Raw genomic sequence first — 15,758 nt, forward strand, 5'->3', positions numbered from 1 at the left:
TCCATCCATCCATCCATCCATCCATCCATCCATCCATCCATCCATCCATCCATCCATCCATCCATCCATCCATCCATCCATCCATCCATGTTTTAGAATATTTGTTATTTATGCTTCCTTTAAATTACTACTGGAACACCTGAATTTTCCAACTGTGACAATAATACCAATAACACCAATATAAGAGAGGAGAATGTAGAGAAGTTGAGGCCGTGGGAGATACTCACAGGGAATGGTGCGCAAGTAGAGGTTGTCCCTGATCACCTGCTGGAGCTTGTGGTCCAGGGAGCCCTTCTGAAACTGCAGGCTGAGGTAGTGACGCAAATCTGTGTTCAACACTTTACCTAGAAAGAGGGACATAAAAATCTCCATCAGTGAACCAAATCACAAATTAACTCTACACAGAAGTCATTTATTCAGTGGTATTGACATTTCAATAACTTGTGAAATCCAAAATGTTCAGTTTGGCTCTTGAAGGTAAACTCTGGACATGTGATTGGTATCTTAAGGATACCAAGATGTTGCTATGTTAAAGCTGTGTCTGGAAAACAGCCTCCAGCCTCAGAGCTTCCTATTTGAGCAAAACTAAATGAAAAAAAATAAGGAGCCTGGTTTGCATTTGTCATTATTTGTTAGTTAATATCTACTGTATATTGCTTTAGTTAAACATGAACAGGTCACCACCTTGAACAATCCTAACACTGCTTGAGATTTAAGATACTTATATGATTTTCCAACCTTTTACAAATGCCACCAAAGTAAATGCCATTTTCCAGATAACACATCAGTGAAAGACTTTTGAAAATAACAGCAGCACACCTTGACTTGGACTTTGTAGGTTTGTTGTGTTGTGTGATGAAAAAGACAGAGCAAAGTTCTTATCCATTAATAAAAAGGTGAGATTGAAATCTCTATCAAGTCAGATTTTTTTTTTTTTACAGAAATATTACAGCTTTGTTATATTTGTGGGAACACATAAAGGCAGCATTTTTAGTGGTCTTGCCTCATTCCTTGAACCCAATATTGAGTATTGTAATATACTATTGGCTCATGAGCTGGATGTGTGGTTGTGCACCAACCTTTGACTAAAGCAAACTGGATTAACACCTCCGAGTCCTGAGGACCTCAGCAGCTGTGCTCAAGCTGCACTTGAGACACTTGAGAAGAAATAGATCTCTCATTGTCCCCCGAGTGAAGGAATGTCAACCAAATGAAGAGACAAGAGGGAAACTGAGAGAGGTCCCTTGTGTTTGCTGCAATGTGCCACATGTGTGGACTCCCTGAGCATTTAGAAGACATTACATCCTGGAGGACAGCTGGAAGTACTCTTTTCTCAAAGTTGCTTTGCAGAATTTGCCCTACAGCTTTCTGAGGCAATGACCACAAGGATCTCATGATGTCACCAAACACCACATGCCACTTTGAAAATAGAAAACACGGAATGTGTTGAAGCTACTTTTTCCAAGTTGTGCAGCCTCACAACGGCTCTTCAACAGAAAATAATTCTCAGTCGGTTGCTGTAACACTCTTCAGTGTGGAAGAATACAAAAATCTAGCTACTTTCAAAATCAGTGATGCATTTAAAAATTAAGTAGAGAAAGTACAGTGCTGCCAACTCAATAAAATCACTAAATTACAACAAAACATAATATACAAAATTGACCATGTGCATTAAATTGTTATGTAGGAGAGAGAAAGAAGAGAAAAAAAAAAGGTTACAAATCACACTTAAACAAAGACTTGATTATTTGTAAAAAGCTTTCATGATAAATGGACCAAAAGAGACCAAAGGAATGCCTTGACTTATATTTTTTGGACATAAATATCCTGATTGAGTTGATTAGGTGGCTGTATGTTCATGCATGAGTGATTTATTTTCAGAGGGCGTTTATCTTGTGGTCTGACTGGTACCTGGGAAACTAAACAGCATTCAATAACTTTACAATGACTGCTTTCACTCACACACAGTGTGACGTCACCTCTGGTACAAATAGGATTTAATAACCATTTAATGTAGAAAGGCTAACAAAAATAAAAGCTACTCCATCAGATGCTATTGTGGATTTTCTTTGTCATACGTTCTTCAGCTGAATTTGAGCCCATTCTTTATTTCAGACACACTCAAGCATCAATTCAACATGGGCTAAAATATCAAGAAATTAGCAGAAAGAAGCTGGAAAACTGCTAAATTTCATAGTGGCAAGAAAACAAATCTAACACTGAAAGCAATGAAATTATTTTAAGTGTGAGGCATCTGTCACAAGATTTCTCCTGAGACTCACACAGAGCTTTTAATAACAATGTTTCTCAGCAGTAATGTCCTGCAGGAGAAACTATGATTCATTGAAATAAGAAGTTAAAAAATACCTTAAACTTAATTAAAATTCAGCATTTTGGGAAAATAAATGCCTCCTGCTGTGAGTGGTTTCAGCAAAATGTTGCCTCAGAACTTATCCAAAAGTCGTCCTGAAATATGATGGAAACATTTCAGTCTTTATGCCCAGTAGGTGTCAAAGTCAACTCAACTCTTGGGGCTTTAGATTTGCAGCACACACAAACTAATCATCTGCTTTGCTCAGATTGATGTCCAGTAAACAGCAGGGGTAAAAGCAGGGGCAAAGTGTTCTCAGTTATGCAACTCCATGGAGTTTTAAATGGCGCAACAAATTCAAGGAATTTGGGTCAAGGAAACAAAAGCCGTGTCTGGCTATGCATCAACTCAAAAGCCACAGGCCTGTGGTTTATGTTCCCAGAAGCAGAAAGAGATGAAAACCCCACAAATTCTGAAACGAGAACATACACCTCATTCCCTGTCACAGGCTGTTTTCGTGTTAAAGTAGATGAAAGTTATTATTCCTTCACCAGAGAGATCCCTAAAATCCATTTTTTACATTTTGCCTGGAGAGATAAGCTGGTTTCAGTGTAGGCAACAAAAGAGGTAATTGTCACGAGAGATCAGCCGCAGCTAATAGCAGATACCCCACTGATGCAGTAAAATCAATCTTTTTTCATGTACCCTCATTCGAGCGCGCACACGAACAAATGCAAATCACCCCTGCTGCCCAAAGTAGACAACTCGAGAGCATCTAACAGTGCAGTCTTTGTGGCTCGCCTGTCGGGTTGCGTTAGTGCACTGCATCATATCTCCAAAGATGGGAGGAGAGGCAGGGAAGGGGGGCGAACTGCTATGTTACAAAGCAGCACATCATGCAACTACGATGCATGTGGGACACAATGGAGGCCTTTGTGGCTGGTCATCTGGCTTCGAGCCGCTGTCTCATACAGGCGGGTGAGACGGTGGATAAAAGCGGGGGCAACAGTTCAAGGACGGAGAGTTATTAAAAACGAAGGGAGCAGGGAAGGGCAGGATGGTGGGAGTGGAGAAGGGTCTCGGCACAGAGGAGTAATGATGATGCATGGGAACACATGTGGAAGCCCACCACACCTCCCTCCGCTTCCCATTTCATCACTTCTCTATCGCTCCATCTCCGACTGCGCCGCTCTCAGTGCGGAGACCCATCAGCCATAGCAGACCCCCACAGGCCTCCCCACACCCCAAACCCAGATCACTTTCTTACTTACCAGACGCCATCCTGGATCATCTTTCTTTCTGAAACTGCCTGCTCCTCTACCTTTTATTTCCCATTTTAATCAGACATCTTGTCTTTCAGGGGGCATGGGCATGTTAAACACCTGTTGCTGCAACCCCTCTGTGCCTTGAACTTCAACTGCAAATTGGAAAACAACCCTGTAAGCCTCAATATTTTAAGATTTGCAAATTAAAAACATGCTGCGTAAGGCAACTCCAACTTTCTGTCACAAACAGAAACCAGAGTGAAACCAGAGCACATGCTGCCGCCCATCATCTCCTTGGCAGTGGACAAACCTTTCCTCGCCTTGCCATCTGCAACTTTCTGTAAGTGATGTCACAGCAATTAAAGAGAACTGCATCAGTGAGAACAAAATGCAGGACTGCAGCCCACAGGATTTTGTAAAATGCGTAAACTAAACAATTTTGGTGTTTAGACTTTAAAAACCAGCCTACAATCAGAGCAAAAAGAGTTTATATTTCAGCCAATATGCTTTCATTTTACAAAATGAAGCATGTTTTTGTAACCTTAGAAGGAATTATTTGCATGCTATTTGCAGCGTACAAAACATATCCTGGAGAAATGTGACCCAAATCTAAAAGTTTTGATTCTCCAGGCTATCTTCCACAAAATTCGCAGAGATTTTTTGTTTAGTTTTTTTATTTTATTTTATTTTTGTCTAGCAGCTCTTTGTATCCCAAACGTGGAGAAGACATGAACTTATTGTGACACAGAGAACATAGCCAAAAACACCAGAAATCCCTGCAGTGTTGTTGTCTTTTACAGAGAGATTCATTAGATTGTCTCTTTAAAGATGAGCAAATGTCAGGGAAATTCTAGAAGTACAGCTCAACTTTCAAAATCATTCAGATTTACTAAAATTACTGACGATGAAACGCTAAAATTGAATCAAAGTCTTAGTTGAGGGATTTACCTTTTCTATGCAGCCAGGTTATTGCATTGTCTTTGTTCCTGATTTTGTTTCCCTTTACAGATTTACTTGCCTTCAGTTTAATTGTACAACTGACACATCAAACTGAAATGTAAAAAAATGGTGTGTCTATTTGACAACTGTATTGGGATTCAAAGTCCTTAAAGGTGTAACAGTTTGATAAATAAACATTCACTTTAGTCTTACCTGACCTCTCAGGAGAAACTATCGATTTTTCTCTCAATTTGAGTCCTTCAACTTGCTGTGAATCTTTGCACATCACCTCTAAGTTCAATAAGAAGCATCACAAATATCCACAGAAGCACCAACTTAACAGGCAGCATAATTACAATGAGCATCCGTGTTCAGAGATCTTTTCCTAAAATAGTGCAGAGATGGTGCAGGGAAGTTACAATCAGTGGTGGCAGTGGGCGTCTAATGAGCCATTCTATGACAGTGTAGCTCCAGAAACAGTGAGGAAAACCCCTACCATCTGTTAATTACCACCTTGTTAGATTCATTTGGCAACTCTGGGCAAGAGCCAGACAGAAAATCAACAGACTCATAGGGACAACAGGTTATTATATGCTCCCCATGATGGAAAAGGAATAATCTTAGTATTGCTTTTTTAATACCCACAGCAATGGGCAACTCCAACACCAGTGGCCTCTTCCAGTTGAGCGAACCTTTTGGTCAGTTAAAGTAATGGTGGCCAAACCTCTTAAACACTATTCCTTTAAAGTGGAAAGTTGTATTTTCTGTCAGTAACAACTCTTCAATGTCTGGCTGTCAAAGAAAATCGCAGGAAATCTATTAGAAGATACAGAGTCCAAGAGATTTATTAGGTAGTACAGTACACTTTAGGATGAAATAAAGTGACATATAGGACACTCAGTTGCTCTTTTTCCTTCAAAGTTTTACAAATCCACCTTGAAATGCAATTAGTGGGAATTTATCTTAACATAAGGTCATTCTGCACAAGCTGGGTGTTTCAGCTGTCAAACTAATAGCAACAAGGTCAGAAAAGTTACAATGCAGTTAGAATATGTTGATGTAGAGTATTTATAGCTACTTTTAATGAAAAAAATGAAATGCCTTAAGAAAAAAAAAAACCCGCACGCACACACAATCTGGCTCGCTTTATGAGACTCTTTATCTAAGCTTACTCTGCCATAAGGAGAGCGACATTATCCGCGCACATTTGGCAGAAATGTGTAATCAACTGTTTTAGAAGATATTTAAAAAGGAATGATCTTGATGCACAATGTGTGGAAACTTGATGTTATGGGTGGAAAACTGTCAGTGCCATAATCATCAGCACACGCAACACAGATAGCATCCGAGGCACTCAGTGTTCAGAAATATGGGCTCTGCTATGAGTAGCTGTGCTTGCTCTTAATCGCTGACTCTTCAGGATGCCCATTAATTTGGCTACACATGTGAGATAAATTGGGCTTGGTGCATTTTCTGGCTCATTTAACAGTACACACCTACACTGTTGATACTCCACTTCACAAAAGGCCAGCCAGTGTAGATATATATAATCAGTTTCTGCTTAATGAGGTGAGTTTCCTTTAAATTAATGCTCCCCCTTTTCTTCACAGCCAATTGATGACAGCAGTGGCAAAAGCATCAAGTATTTTCTTTCCTCAAGGGAGAGACGACCTTGGAAATGTCCTTTCATTGTTTGATTAGCAGACCAGGGTTAAGTACTGACCACCATGGCCTGCGCTGTAAAATAAGTCTAGTCCTCAAGAAGTGCCCTTCAAGGAATCTGTATAAATCTGGGCTTTACCACCTCATGATTCGCTCTTCAAGAAATAATCAGAGCAAACTAAATTGTGAAAGAAAATCGCTGCATCTAAAGCTGCTCGTAATCTACATTTCTTAGGAAGGCTTACCTGAAAATATGAACAAGTGATTCACATTTTGTGTAACATCAAGTTCTGTCAAATATATAATAGAAAATGTATGTGTTGATTTTGATGCATCCCTGTTTTGTATAGTGCATGTATATTGGAATCAAAAGCATACCGTGATTGAGGCATGAATCTTAACTTTGTTTCCATAAAGTAAACAATAGCATAATAAGCTAATGGCTTTAAAAATAATCCAAAACAATATATCTTTCTGTCAGAATTCCAATATTGCTGTATTTCTAGAGAAACTTAAATAAATCAGTCAGAGATTGGAGTCAGACAATTTACCCTTGGCATTAATAGAAAACAGAAAAAAATGGGACTTTTAATTTTGATATATCAACCTGTTGGTTGCTAAACTTTGATAAACTTTATTAGAATTAAATAAAAAGTTTCCCAAAGTTTGGAGACAATGCTTTGATGCATAAATGGGGACAATCATGTAATTCCTTGATTTTCTTCTCTTTCATAGAACTTAAAGCACAATTTGTATCCTAGTTCTTAAAAAAATTAAAATTGAAATCAGTTATTGCTGGAATTTAGAAATCAGACCACAAAATAAAATTAGTGTTGGCCAGGATGAGTCAAATTTACGCATTTCTAAAAATATCCTGTCTGCATGAAATCTGTCTCAAAACTAAACAGCTTAGCTAATGTCATAGTGACCGGTTAAATTAGCACTGAGAGTGCTTCACCACTAAAATTATTAGAAAGAGCAACTTGTTGAATATCGAAAGAAAAAAAGCCCACAGTGACGCATTAAACAGAAATTGGATTACATTAAGTTCTTTTGCTGTCTTCTGATTGCATCTGATTGTCCCTAGTTACAAATCTAAAACATCCAACCTGATACAACCCAAAGTGGAACTGATAAAACCAAAGAACAACTATTAAGTCTGATTACTTTAATTAAAATGCTTGAGTCAGATCTCTTTACTTAAAATGAAACTGTAAAAGAAAGCCAATATAAAAATATATAATTAAAAAATAAATTTTACTTTTTCTATTAGCACAGTTTACACGTCTTGGGGTCTCAATGAAAGTTTTGTCAAATAGATTAGAGAAAATACTGCAACATGGCAGGTTTTGCTGTGCAAAGATAGAAACATTCAGTCATCTTCTCTTGTCCGTGTGATCTGCATCTTTAGAGAGCCAACACAGACAATAACCCTACAAAAAATAATCTTCATAAAATTCAGACTTTTACAATGTTACAAGGTTATTTTAAAACGTCATCTGGTTTTCAGAATTATAGTTTTCACAACATAATTGATACATAATGCTTTTAATTGTAATTTTTAATGCATTTTTTTTATAAGGAAACTAAAACGTACCAGGTTTTGGAGGAAAGCAATAACTCTGTTACAGAAAAAGAGGTATCAGAAATGAAACCTTTGGCAATAAAGGGCTGGAAAAACTCATCACACATGAGGGTAAAAATGGAAAAGTAGTAAATATTTAAGTGATTGCTTCAAGTTTTCTGCAGTTTTACTAAGGACAGTTTATTATTTCTCTGCCCGATAATCTAAACAAGTTTTATAAAATGCATTGACACTCCATATAATGAGTAAAAATAAAATTCCTTAACTACTGTCTGGGGGAAAATACGGATAGACAAGATCATTTATGTTTTTCTTTAACTTATGTTGAATTTAGAGTCACAAATTATAGTTGTGCAAAAAACTAATTTGTAGTTTATTACAAAGCAAAAAGTGGGGGAAAAAAAGGCCTTGGCTTTCTTCTTTCCTGGTTCTCTTAATGCAAGCTGACTTGAAGTTGAAGTTTAAAGGAGATAAAGAGGCAAAGGCTGGAATTTCTTCCTCCTCTGAGCTGAGCCGCTCCTAATCAATTCTAAACGCTTCACTGCATAAAATATTTTTAAAACCCAGACGACCCAAAACAAAAAGCCACAGTTGTGTTTTTACTATTTTTTCCCCACTTGGTGAGGACTTCAGACGCCCAAATCTGATCTCTGAAGTGTTATATTTTATACTACGTCCTCTTAAATCAAACCATGAAGACCTGTCAGACACTACTGCAGGCTAAACTCTGCACCTCCAGAATTATGACCGGGCATCAGACTGACACAGAGGACAGAGGGAGCAAAGCACTGGAGCATTGGATTTTTTTTTTTTTAAATGCCTTAAATATTCTTGCTCTTATCTATTCAGCTGTATGGTAGTAAATGTACTTTCTCAAACATTTAACTGTGAGCTCAAATCTTTTGTGAGGCATGCAAATCTGCTTGAATGACTGCAGAAAATTGTAACAAAATGGAGCAGAACGTGTTTGCTCCTGCATATATCATCCTTTAAGAGCACACTCCTCTCTCACGCCACTGGTCCTCTGGCTACACAAATGTGAAGGGGAAAAGGGCTTTGCCCTGCAGGAGCGTCATCAAAAGCCTGCTGCTGTTTGACATCATTGTGGTTTGAAACATCTGCCTGTCCCTCAACATACACACACACACACCTGTTGTATACACACACATACACATGCATAAAGCCCACGGGCAAATAATCCTCACTCACACTGCAATGGAGCAAACATGTGCATGTTCAATCACAAAGCGTGGCTACCAAAGAGCCTGGATGACAAACAAGAGATCAAAGAGGACCTGAATGTTTTTTGTTTCATCTCCATGACAGAGAATTGTTTTTAGCCCCTATTCCATGCAGAGGGAGACAAAGAGTTTCGCTGTGATGCAGAGATCAGAAAGAATGGAAGATGCATCACTAGGGGAGCTCAAACAGGGAATCATGGAAGAATTGGGTGGAGAGGAACCTGTGGATTTTGGTCCTCCTGGACCTGGATACGGGGAATCCAGTCAGCTGGTGGCGTCACACATCCAGCTCAGAAAGGAATCATCCGGCTTACAAACCTCTTAACTCACTTGATGAGAAGTGGAATTTGGAATAAAATACTAAGTTATCGACTTTCTTTCTATGGAGCAAATGAGGAGGAGTTAGGATATCTTGAATAGGGTGTCATGGTTTTAAGGGCTACAGTGTTAAATGTCACCAATTAATGTGTAAACAGCAGCTGGAAGAAAACACAGGGTTCCAGCACAGAAAATAAAACCCTTATACTGATTTCTATCCTCTACATAGGAATTTCAGTAGAAATCTGCACTTTTTGTTAGACTACTAATTGCTACGTAGCATGATAAGCTTCAGGAGTTGATCCAGCTGCTAGAGAGAAGAGCAACACAAACGTTTTCCGACTGGGTTTGGGGAAAGAGCGTTTTTCTGTGCTGGGGAGCTTAGAGGAAAGATAGGAATGCTTTTTGGTGATTGTCGTCAGTAAAGCTGACGAGTTTGCAGAGTTGCAGCACCCTGACTGATTGTGTGAGTCAGGGTGACACATACTGCTGTAAAAAGTCACTTTGCATTCTTTAGTTCTGAAATAGGAGCTTATGAATAACCTATTGTTCTGCATATTACTACACTGCATATACTGTATGTGCTCATGTAAGTCTAAAATGTTCATTAACACTGGCACCAGTGAGTTTTTATTATTTACTTCATACCATGGGCTTTTTTTATCTACTGAAGTAATGTCATTTAAGTAAAGGTTGTATTTTTCCCAAAAATCTATGTGAGAGGCGTGAGAGCTTTACTATGGGTGCTAATAAACCCAAAGTGCACCATTTGTTTCATGTTTCAGGCTAAGGAGAAAGAAATCACATTGCTCAGTCTTGATCTACAGTTCCTATAAAAATATTCACTCCTTTGGATGTTTTACCCTTTTAAATCTTTGACAAACCAATCATAATCGACAAAATTTGGCTTTTTTGAACAGCAAAAAAAAAAACTACCAAAAACGTCCCCAAAAAACTCTTTAACGTCAAACAAAGGGCTTCAATTCTCTTTAGAAAATACATGATTTGCAAAAAATTTCCTGTGGCCCTGTGAACAGAAATATTTTTATCCTATTTTTATTTTGTGATTTCTTGAAAACAAATGGGAACAAAGTATGCATCTTTGTTACATGCTTTTATGCCTGAGTGACTGAATAAATCACAGGTGGCTGAAAAGACTAAAAACATTCCAAAGATAATGGAACGAGTGAAAAGTAACTGATGTTCAAAGGAAATCTTTGAAAACCTTCAGAAAGCCTCGAATCTTACTGATTAAAACCATGTTCTCTCGAAAGTCTGATCACAGTAAAGAGTGTGAAATAACAAAAAATGGCAAACACAAAGGCTTAGGCACTTTACCAATTCTCTTTACGGTTAAAAAATAAGGCACCTCCCTAAGATGCTCTCACACATTTTGATTCTTTTTTTAGATTGACTCTAACAGTGAAAGGTATGTATAGTTTTCTCGAGTTGCGTAAAACAAAAAAGACAAATATGATACACCGGTTTGCTTCAGACAAACAGGAGAAGCATGTGCAGCTGTACAGATACTGACTCTACAGATCAAGTCAAGTGTTGGACTCTTAGCCTCAATAACTCGGTCTGTCAGTGACAATACACTGTCTGATGTGTCACAGAGAACCCCATGGGACACAAAACACTGTCTTTTTTTTATCTTCTTCTCTCCATCTCTTTCTGAAACAAATGTCTACCAAAAGGTCTGAAAATCAAATGAGTGACAGGGTTATACATTAATTATTTAAAATTTGAGAAGATTTTGACAGCAGTGGAATTAGATAATTCATGCTACAGAACGTAACCAGTGACTTCTACAGAGACTGGGTTGCATCTGAGTGCTGTTCTCAAAATACAGACAAGTTTCGGTGTGATTAAAAAAGTGTTTGCATATCAGTTACTGTAAGGTTTGCATTGCATTGACCCTGGCTAGTCAGAGGAGATGTTTTAGGCCTCTGTGCTATAATATGCACAGCAGAGCAGATTTGTTTTAGGAAGCATTGCCTCAGGAGATGTAGCTGCTGATTACAAGAGAGCGTCTCTCGTTTCCTGACTGACCCAGGTGCTGCATCCACCCTGGACTCCTACATAATTTCAAATAGCATCCTGCTAATGAGCAAACATGGCATATGTTTAACTGCACAAAAATGTGCCTGTTTAGGTAACTCGTCACTCTAGATTAATCTTAGGTGTGGGTGTGTATGACACGCTGTGCTGTGTATCTCTAGGTTAGTCATGGTTCAAATAAGAGGTTCTTGTGGTTACTGAATTGTTATTGGACTCTGCTTGCTTCCCAAATATAACAAAGAGAATTATTTGGGCCATAGAGGCTGTTTGGGTCTCTCTGGATTGAGCTTCTTTCTCCTAAATTTCAAACTGTGGAGGTGGGAGATCTATTTTTACCCATCTAGGCATTCTTTGAATGCAGCTCTATTGTAATGAGTAGCATCTACTACTTTTTTGGAAATGGCCTATTTGGATTGTGAGCTTGGATGTAAATATCTCTATATTTGAACAGCACTGCAGCAAAAAGCATCCAGTTTATATAAATGATACCTACTACGACCTCTAGAGGGACATTTTTGACTAGAGAAAAACACATTAGATTCTCCGGCTTGTCATTCATTTCATTCTTGATTTGTGTTCCCATCCAGTACGAGTAAAAAGCAATTCCATGACTGGGGGAATAATATATCCAACATTTCTCGAACACATTCACAGCCTGATTCCTGTAATCTACCTTCGGGATGTTTGACAGGCAGGGTGAACTTGAAGATAAACTTCTCTAATACATAACATCCATCTATCATGTGTAAGAGCTTCTGGCAGTAGGAAAGGATACTCGCATATCACTGAAATGAGTCAGCTGCTTGGACTCCAGTCATTTCAGACTACTGCCCATTTTAAAATCCTGTGTGTGCGCGTGTGTGTGTGTGTGTGTATACGTGTGTCAGTGTAGGGAGAGAATGACTATAATGCAAGATTTTTTCTGAACACTAGTCCACAAGGTCACATCTGAGACTTTAGCTTAGTACAGTTTATGGACTTTGCTCTGCCACTGGACACAGACATTTAGTCCATGATTTATCAGCGTTTCTTTGAGGAGACACACAAGGGGCTGTTTAATAATCTGGGCAGATGCCCAGCGTAAAGAGGGCAACAACATCAATCATTCACAGCCGATGAAAAGACTTTAGCAGCCAGACGCCAGAGAGTAGAAATGACGAGAATCAGAGTGAGAACCTGATACAGCTGCTCCTAAAAAAATTAAAAATAAAAACACACTGGCTTCTTTCGTGACAGATAATTATGTGTTATGGTGTTATGAATAATTCCCTCATATGACCAGTGATGGATTAAAGGGAAATGCATGGAGAAGTAAGTTGAGTTCGAGGTGGATCAAAACACAGTAAATAAGAGGACTGAGTATGTTGCAACTCTTTGTCCTCATGGCCTTCAGCTGCATACATCTTTCAGTATGTAGTTGTGGATCCAAACATGCCTGTGAGGCTTTCACTCTCACTGCTTCATTAATGAGTTAACTGTAGTCCTGTTCTGTTATGCCTCATCAAAGCTGAAAGAACTTAAGAAAATTATCTATAACTGCTTCTCTCTGTGGTTTCAGAGGCTCATCAGAGGCAGATCAATCGCACATTTTTCTGTTAGCCTACAACATAGATTTTCAACAGCAGCTTGAAAGGAGATGCATAAGAACTATTTCTGATCTACTTTGTCAAACAAAGGTTAGTTTTTAAAGTTTCCCCTTTATTTGTGACCCTCATGTTAATCTGTAACATCAGTGGGGTCTTGTCCAGGATGCATTTATCAATAAAAAATAACTTGAAGAGATGCACCAATTGCTTGGCCAGCGACAAAAATTGTCCAGGTTCCAATTGATGTGTTACTCTGGTCAAAAGTTTAAAAAGCAATCTGGTATTTGCACAAGGAATGTTACTAAAAGGAAAATTAATTTTTTATGAAGATCTCTCTTGTGCTCACTTCACTGCTGAGCATTTCCAATTAAAGTGCCAGCTGCCGGTTGGACATGTGACATATTCAGCTCCAGCCTATTTTGTTGGACATATCAGCTGCTATCTCGAGAGACATCAAAGTAAAACTTTTAAAACGTGTTTCCATGGTGATCCAGCTGTTATGTGCCAAGTGCATAATATGAATTAATATTATGTTGTAATTTAATGTACCACACCGAACAGTAAATTGAAACTTACTTGCTCTAATTCATATGTTGGAAATTTATTTTATAAAGAATCAATCCAAATTGAAAATATAATCATTTATTTGATTGTTTTTATGTGTGAAATTAAATAAAAAGACAATTCTGAAGAGCTATAATGTAAAGCAGATATATGTCTGTGTTTCTACAGAAAGTTTGTGATTTATGGCATGAAGTCGGAGTTTGAAGCCTTGTTACACCCAAATATTTATTTGTATTTATGCAGAACTGCATTAAGTCACACTTTTGTATTGCAATTTCAATACATGAAATATTGCAGATCATATTGGCTGAGATATTAAAGGTGAAAAAAAAACATAGAAAGGAAAGCAGTGGCCTCAAACTGCATTCCTAGAGGGCCAGAGTTCTGATATTTTTAGCTGCGTTCCCTGGTCTACACAGTTGAATTAAGTGGTGAAACTGCTTCACCAGCATGAAGTCAAACTCTACAGACTTCTGCTAATGAACCAATGTTGGAGCCAGGTGTTCTGAACCAGAGAGAAATCTAAAAGTTGCAGGACACTGGCCCTTGAGGAAGGCAGTTTGAGGCCGCTGTCTTCAACAAGTATTAGAATAAGTAGGGGAAATAAAATCTGAGACCTGAACTGGCCAGTAAGTCGGCAACCTGTCCACCTCTACCAAACTCTATACTCTGCTTTGATAACGTCTCAATAATTAAAAATGGACGGAGCATGAGGGAATATGGTTTTGATGAGCAGTCTGAATAGTGGTGTTTTGCTCCACAGGGAAACACTCACTAAGACAATTTAATTAAGGTGAATCCCCTTTCTGTAGATACATGGATCTTTGATATTAGTATGTAATCACAAACAGCCCATCGGAGCATTGCGTAAGGGATTTGGGATTCTGCTAGATGATTCTTTCAACATGTTGTTGTTCCGCTTGACTCGCTGAGATTTGTTCTCAGTAATGCCGGCAAAGTGAAAGGTCACTCCCAAAGGAAGCAAATCTTTAAAGAAAACAGTGTAATTTTCAGAATTACCAAAGCAGTGAGAGAAATCCATATCTAATGCCAATAGTGGGGAAATGTATCATCAGCTGGGCCACTTCTGTGAAAATTTCACACTTTCATGTTTGATGTTGTTTTTAACCTCCAATGACCTAAAAACATTCACGACAGGGTTTTGGTGATTCTAAATTTGTAGCCGACATGAACGAGAACAAAAATCCCTTGAAGCGGCTCTCTGTGTGAGACCAAGGATAACTTTGAAGGAGCTGCAAAGCTACAGGGCAAATACTGGAGATCCTGTCAAAATAACCACTTTAAACTTCTCAAAGTGTAATGTATTTATGTTCTGTCAAAAAAGCCAAATGCTGTAATACAACAGAACATTTAAAGCAAGTCAAAATTCTCCTCAACCTCAGCCTGAAGCAGAAGAAGGTTTTAGAGCTGTGGAAAATATCCTACCTTGTTTTAGTATTCAGAATATCCCATCAATCTGTCTTTATCAACAGGACAGGAGTTGAAAATGCCTTTATCCCCATCTTCAACAAACCCACTTACATGTGGATAAAGCAGGCAGGACTATGGGGATCATATGAGTAACCTGAGCAGCAGCAGATTATGTTTTTGCCATGATGCCTCATTGCTACTACAGCAGCATGGAGTGAAACACTTACATGAAACAGGAAAGTTCACACCACCAGTTTGATTTATTTCCTGATACGTTTGTCAGCCATATCGCCCAGTCGTACCAACACTGACTCTGTATTCAAGAAGGGACAGAGAGTCTTGCCAACAATTACAACCAACTGTAGCCATCTTTAATAGCTTTTTAAAGAAACCGGGAGCTATCAAGAGTTACCACATCATGCAATTTTCCTTCAAGAATAATAAAACATGATTTAACTTAATCAGTAAGACAACACAGTGCAGCAATGATCCAAAGCGTGAGCCACAACAGCACTCATGTCTTTAAAGGGAAACACTGAAAAAGTCTAATCCAAGGGTATTTGTGGTAAAGAGTCTCCACTTTGAGTCAGAAAAAACAAGCATCAAATAAAAAGTCCAATGAAATCATAGAAATTTTTGTTATTCCCTTACAGATATCAAACTGGTAAAAATCAACAGACATAAATAGTTTGCAAGGTATTTACTAATTTTTCATATTAGAGTAGAAAACGGTCTCCTAAACCTAGCTTTACTCAGTTCTTCAACCATATAACCAGCACTTAATGTATTCTTTTG

General features: G+C 38.3%; 1 protein-coding gene across 3 annotated transcripts in view; it reads right to left on the reverse strand.

The window, feature by feature from the left end:
* The window catches only part of magi3a (membrane associated guanylate kinase, WW and PDZ domain containing 3a), a 128,782-nt gene that overhangs the window by 51,463 nt on the left and 61,561 nt on the right, over nucleotides 1-15,758 (reverse strand). For all 3 annotated transcript variants that reach the window (XM_007553655.2, XM_016672230.1, XM_016672228.1), the window contains exon 2: nucleotides 228-344. In XM_007553655.2, the coding sequence (XP_007553717.1) occupies nucleotides 228-344 (117 nt within the window). The remainder of the gene's footprint in view (nucleotides 1-227; nucleotides 345-15,758) is intronic.

Source organism: Poecilia formosa, unplaced genomic scaffold, assembly GCF_000485575.1.
Source record: "Poecilia formosa unplaced genomic scaffold, Poecilia_formosa-5.1.2 Scaffold57, whole genome shotgun sequence".
NCBI lineage: Eukaryota > Metazoa > Chordata > Actinopteri > Cyprinodontiformes > Poeciliidae > Poecilia > Poecilia formosa.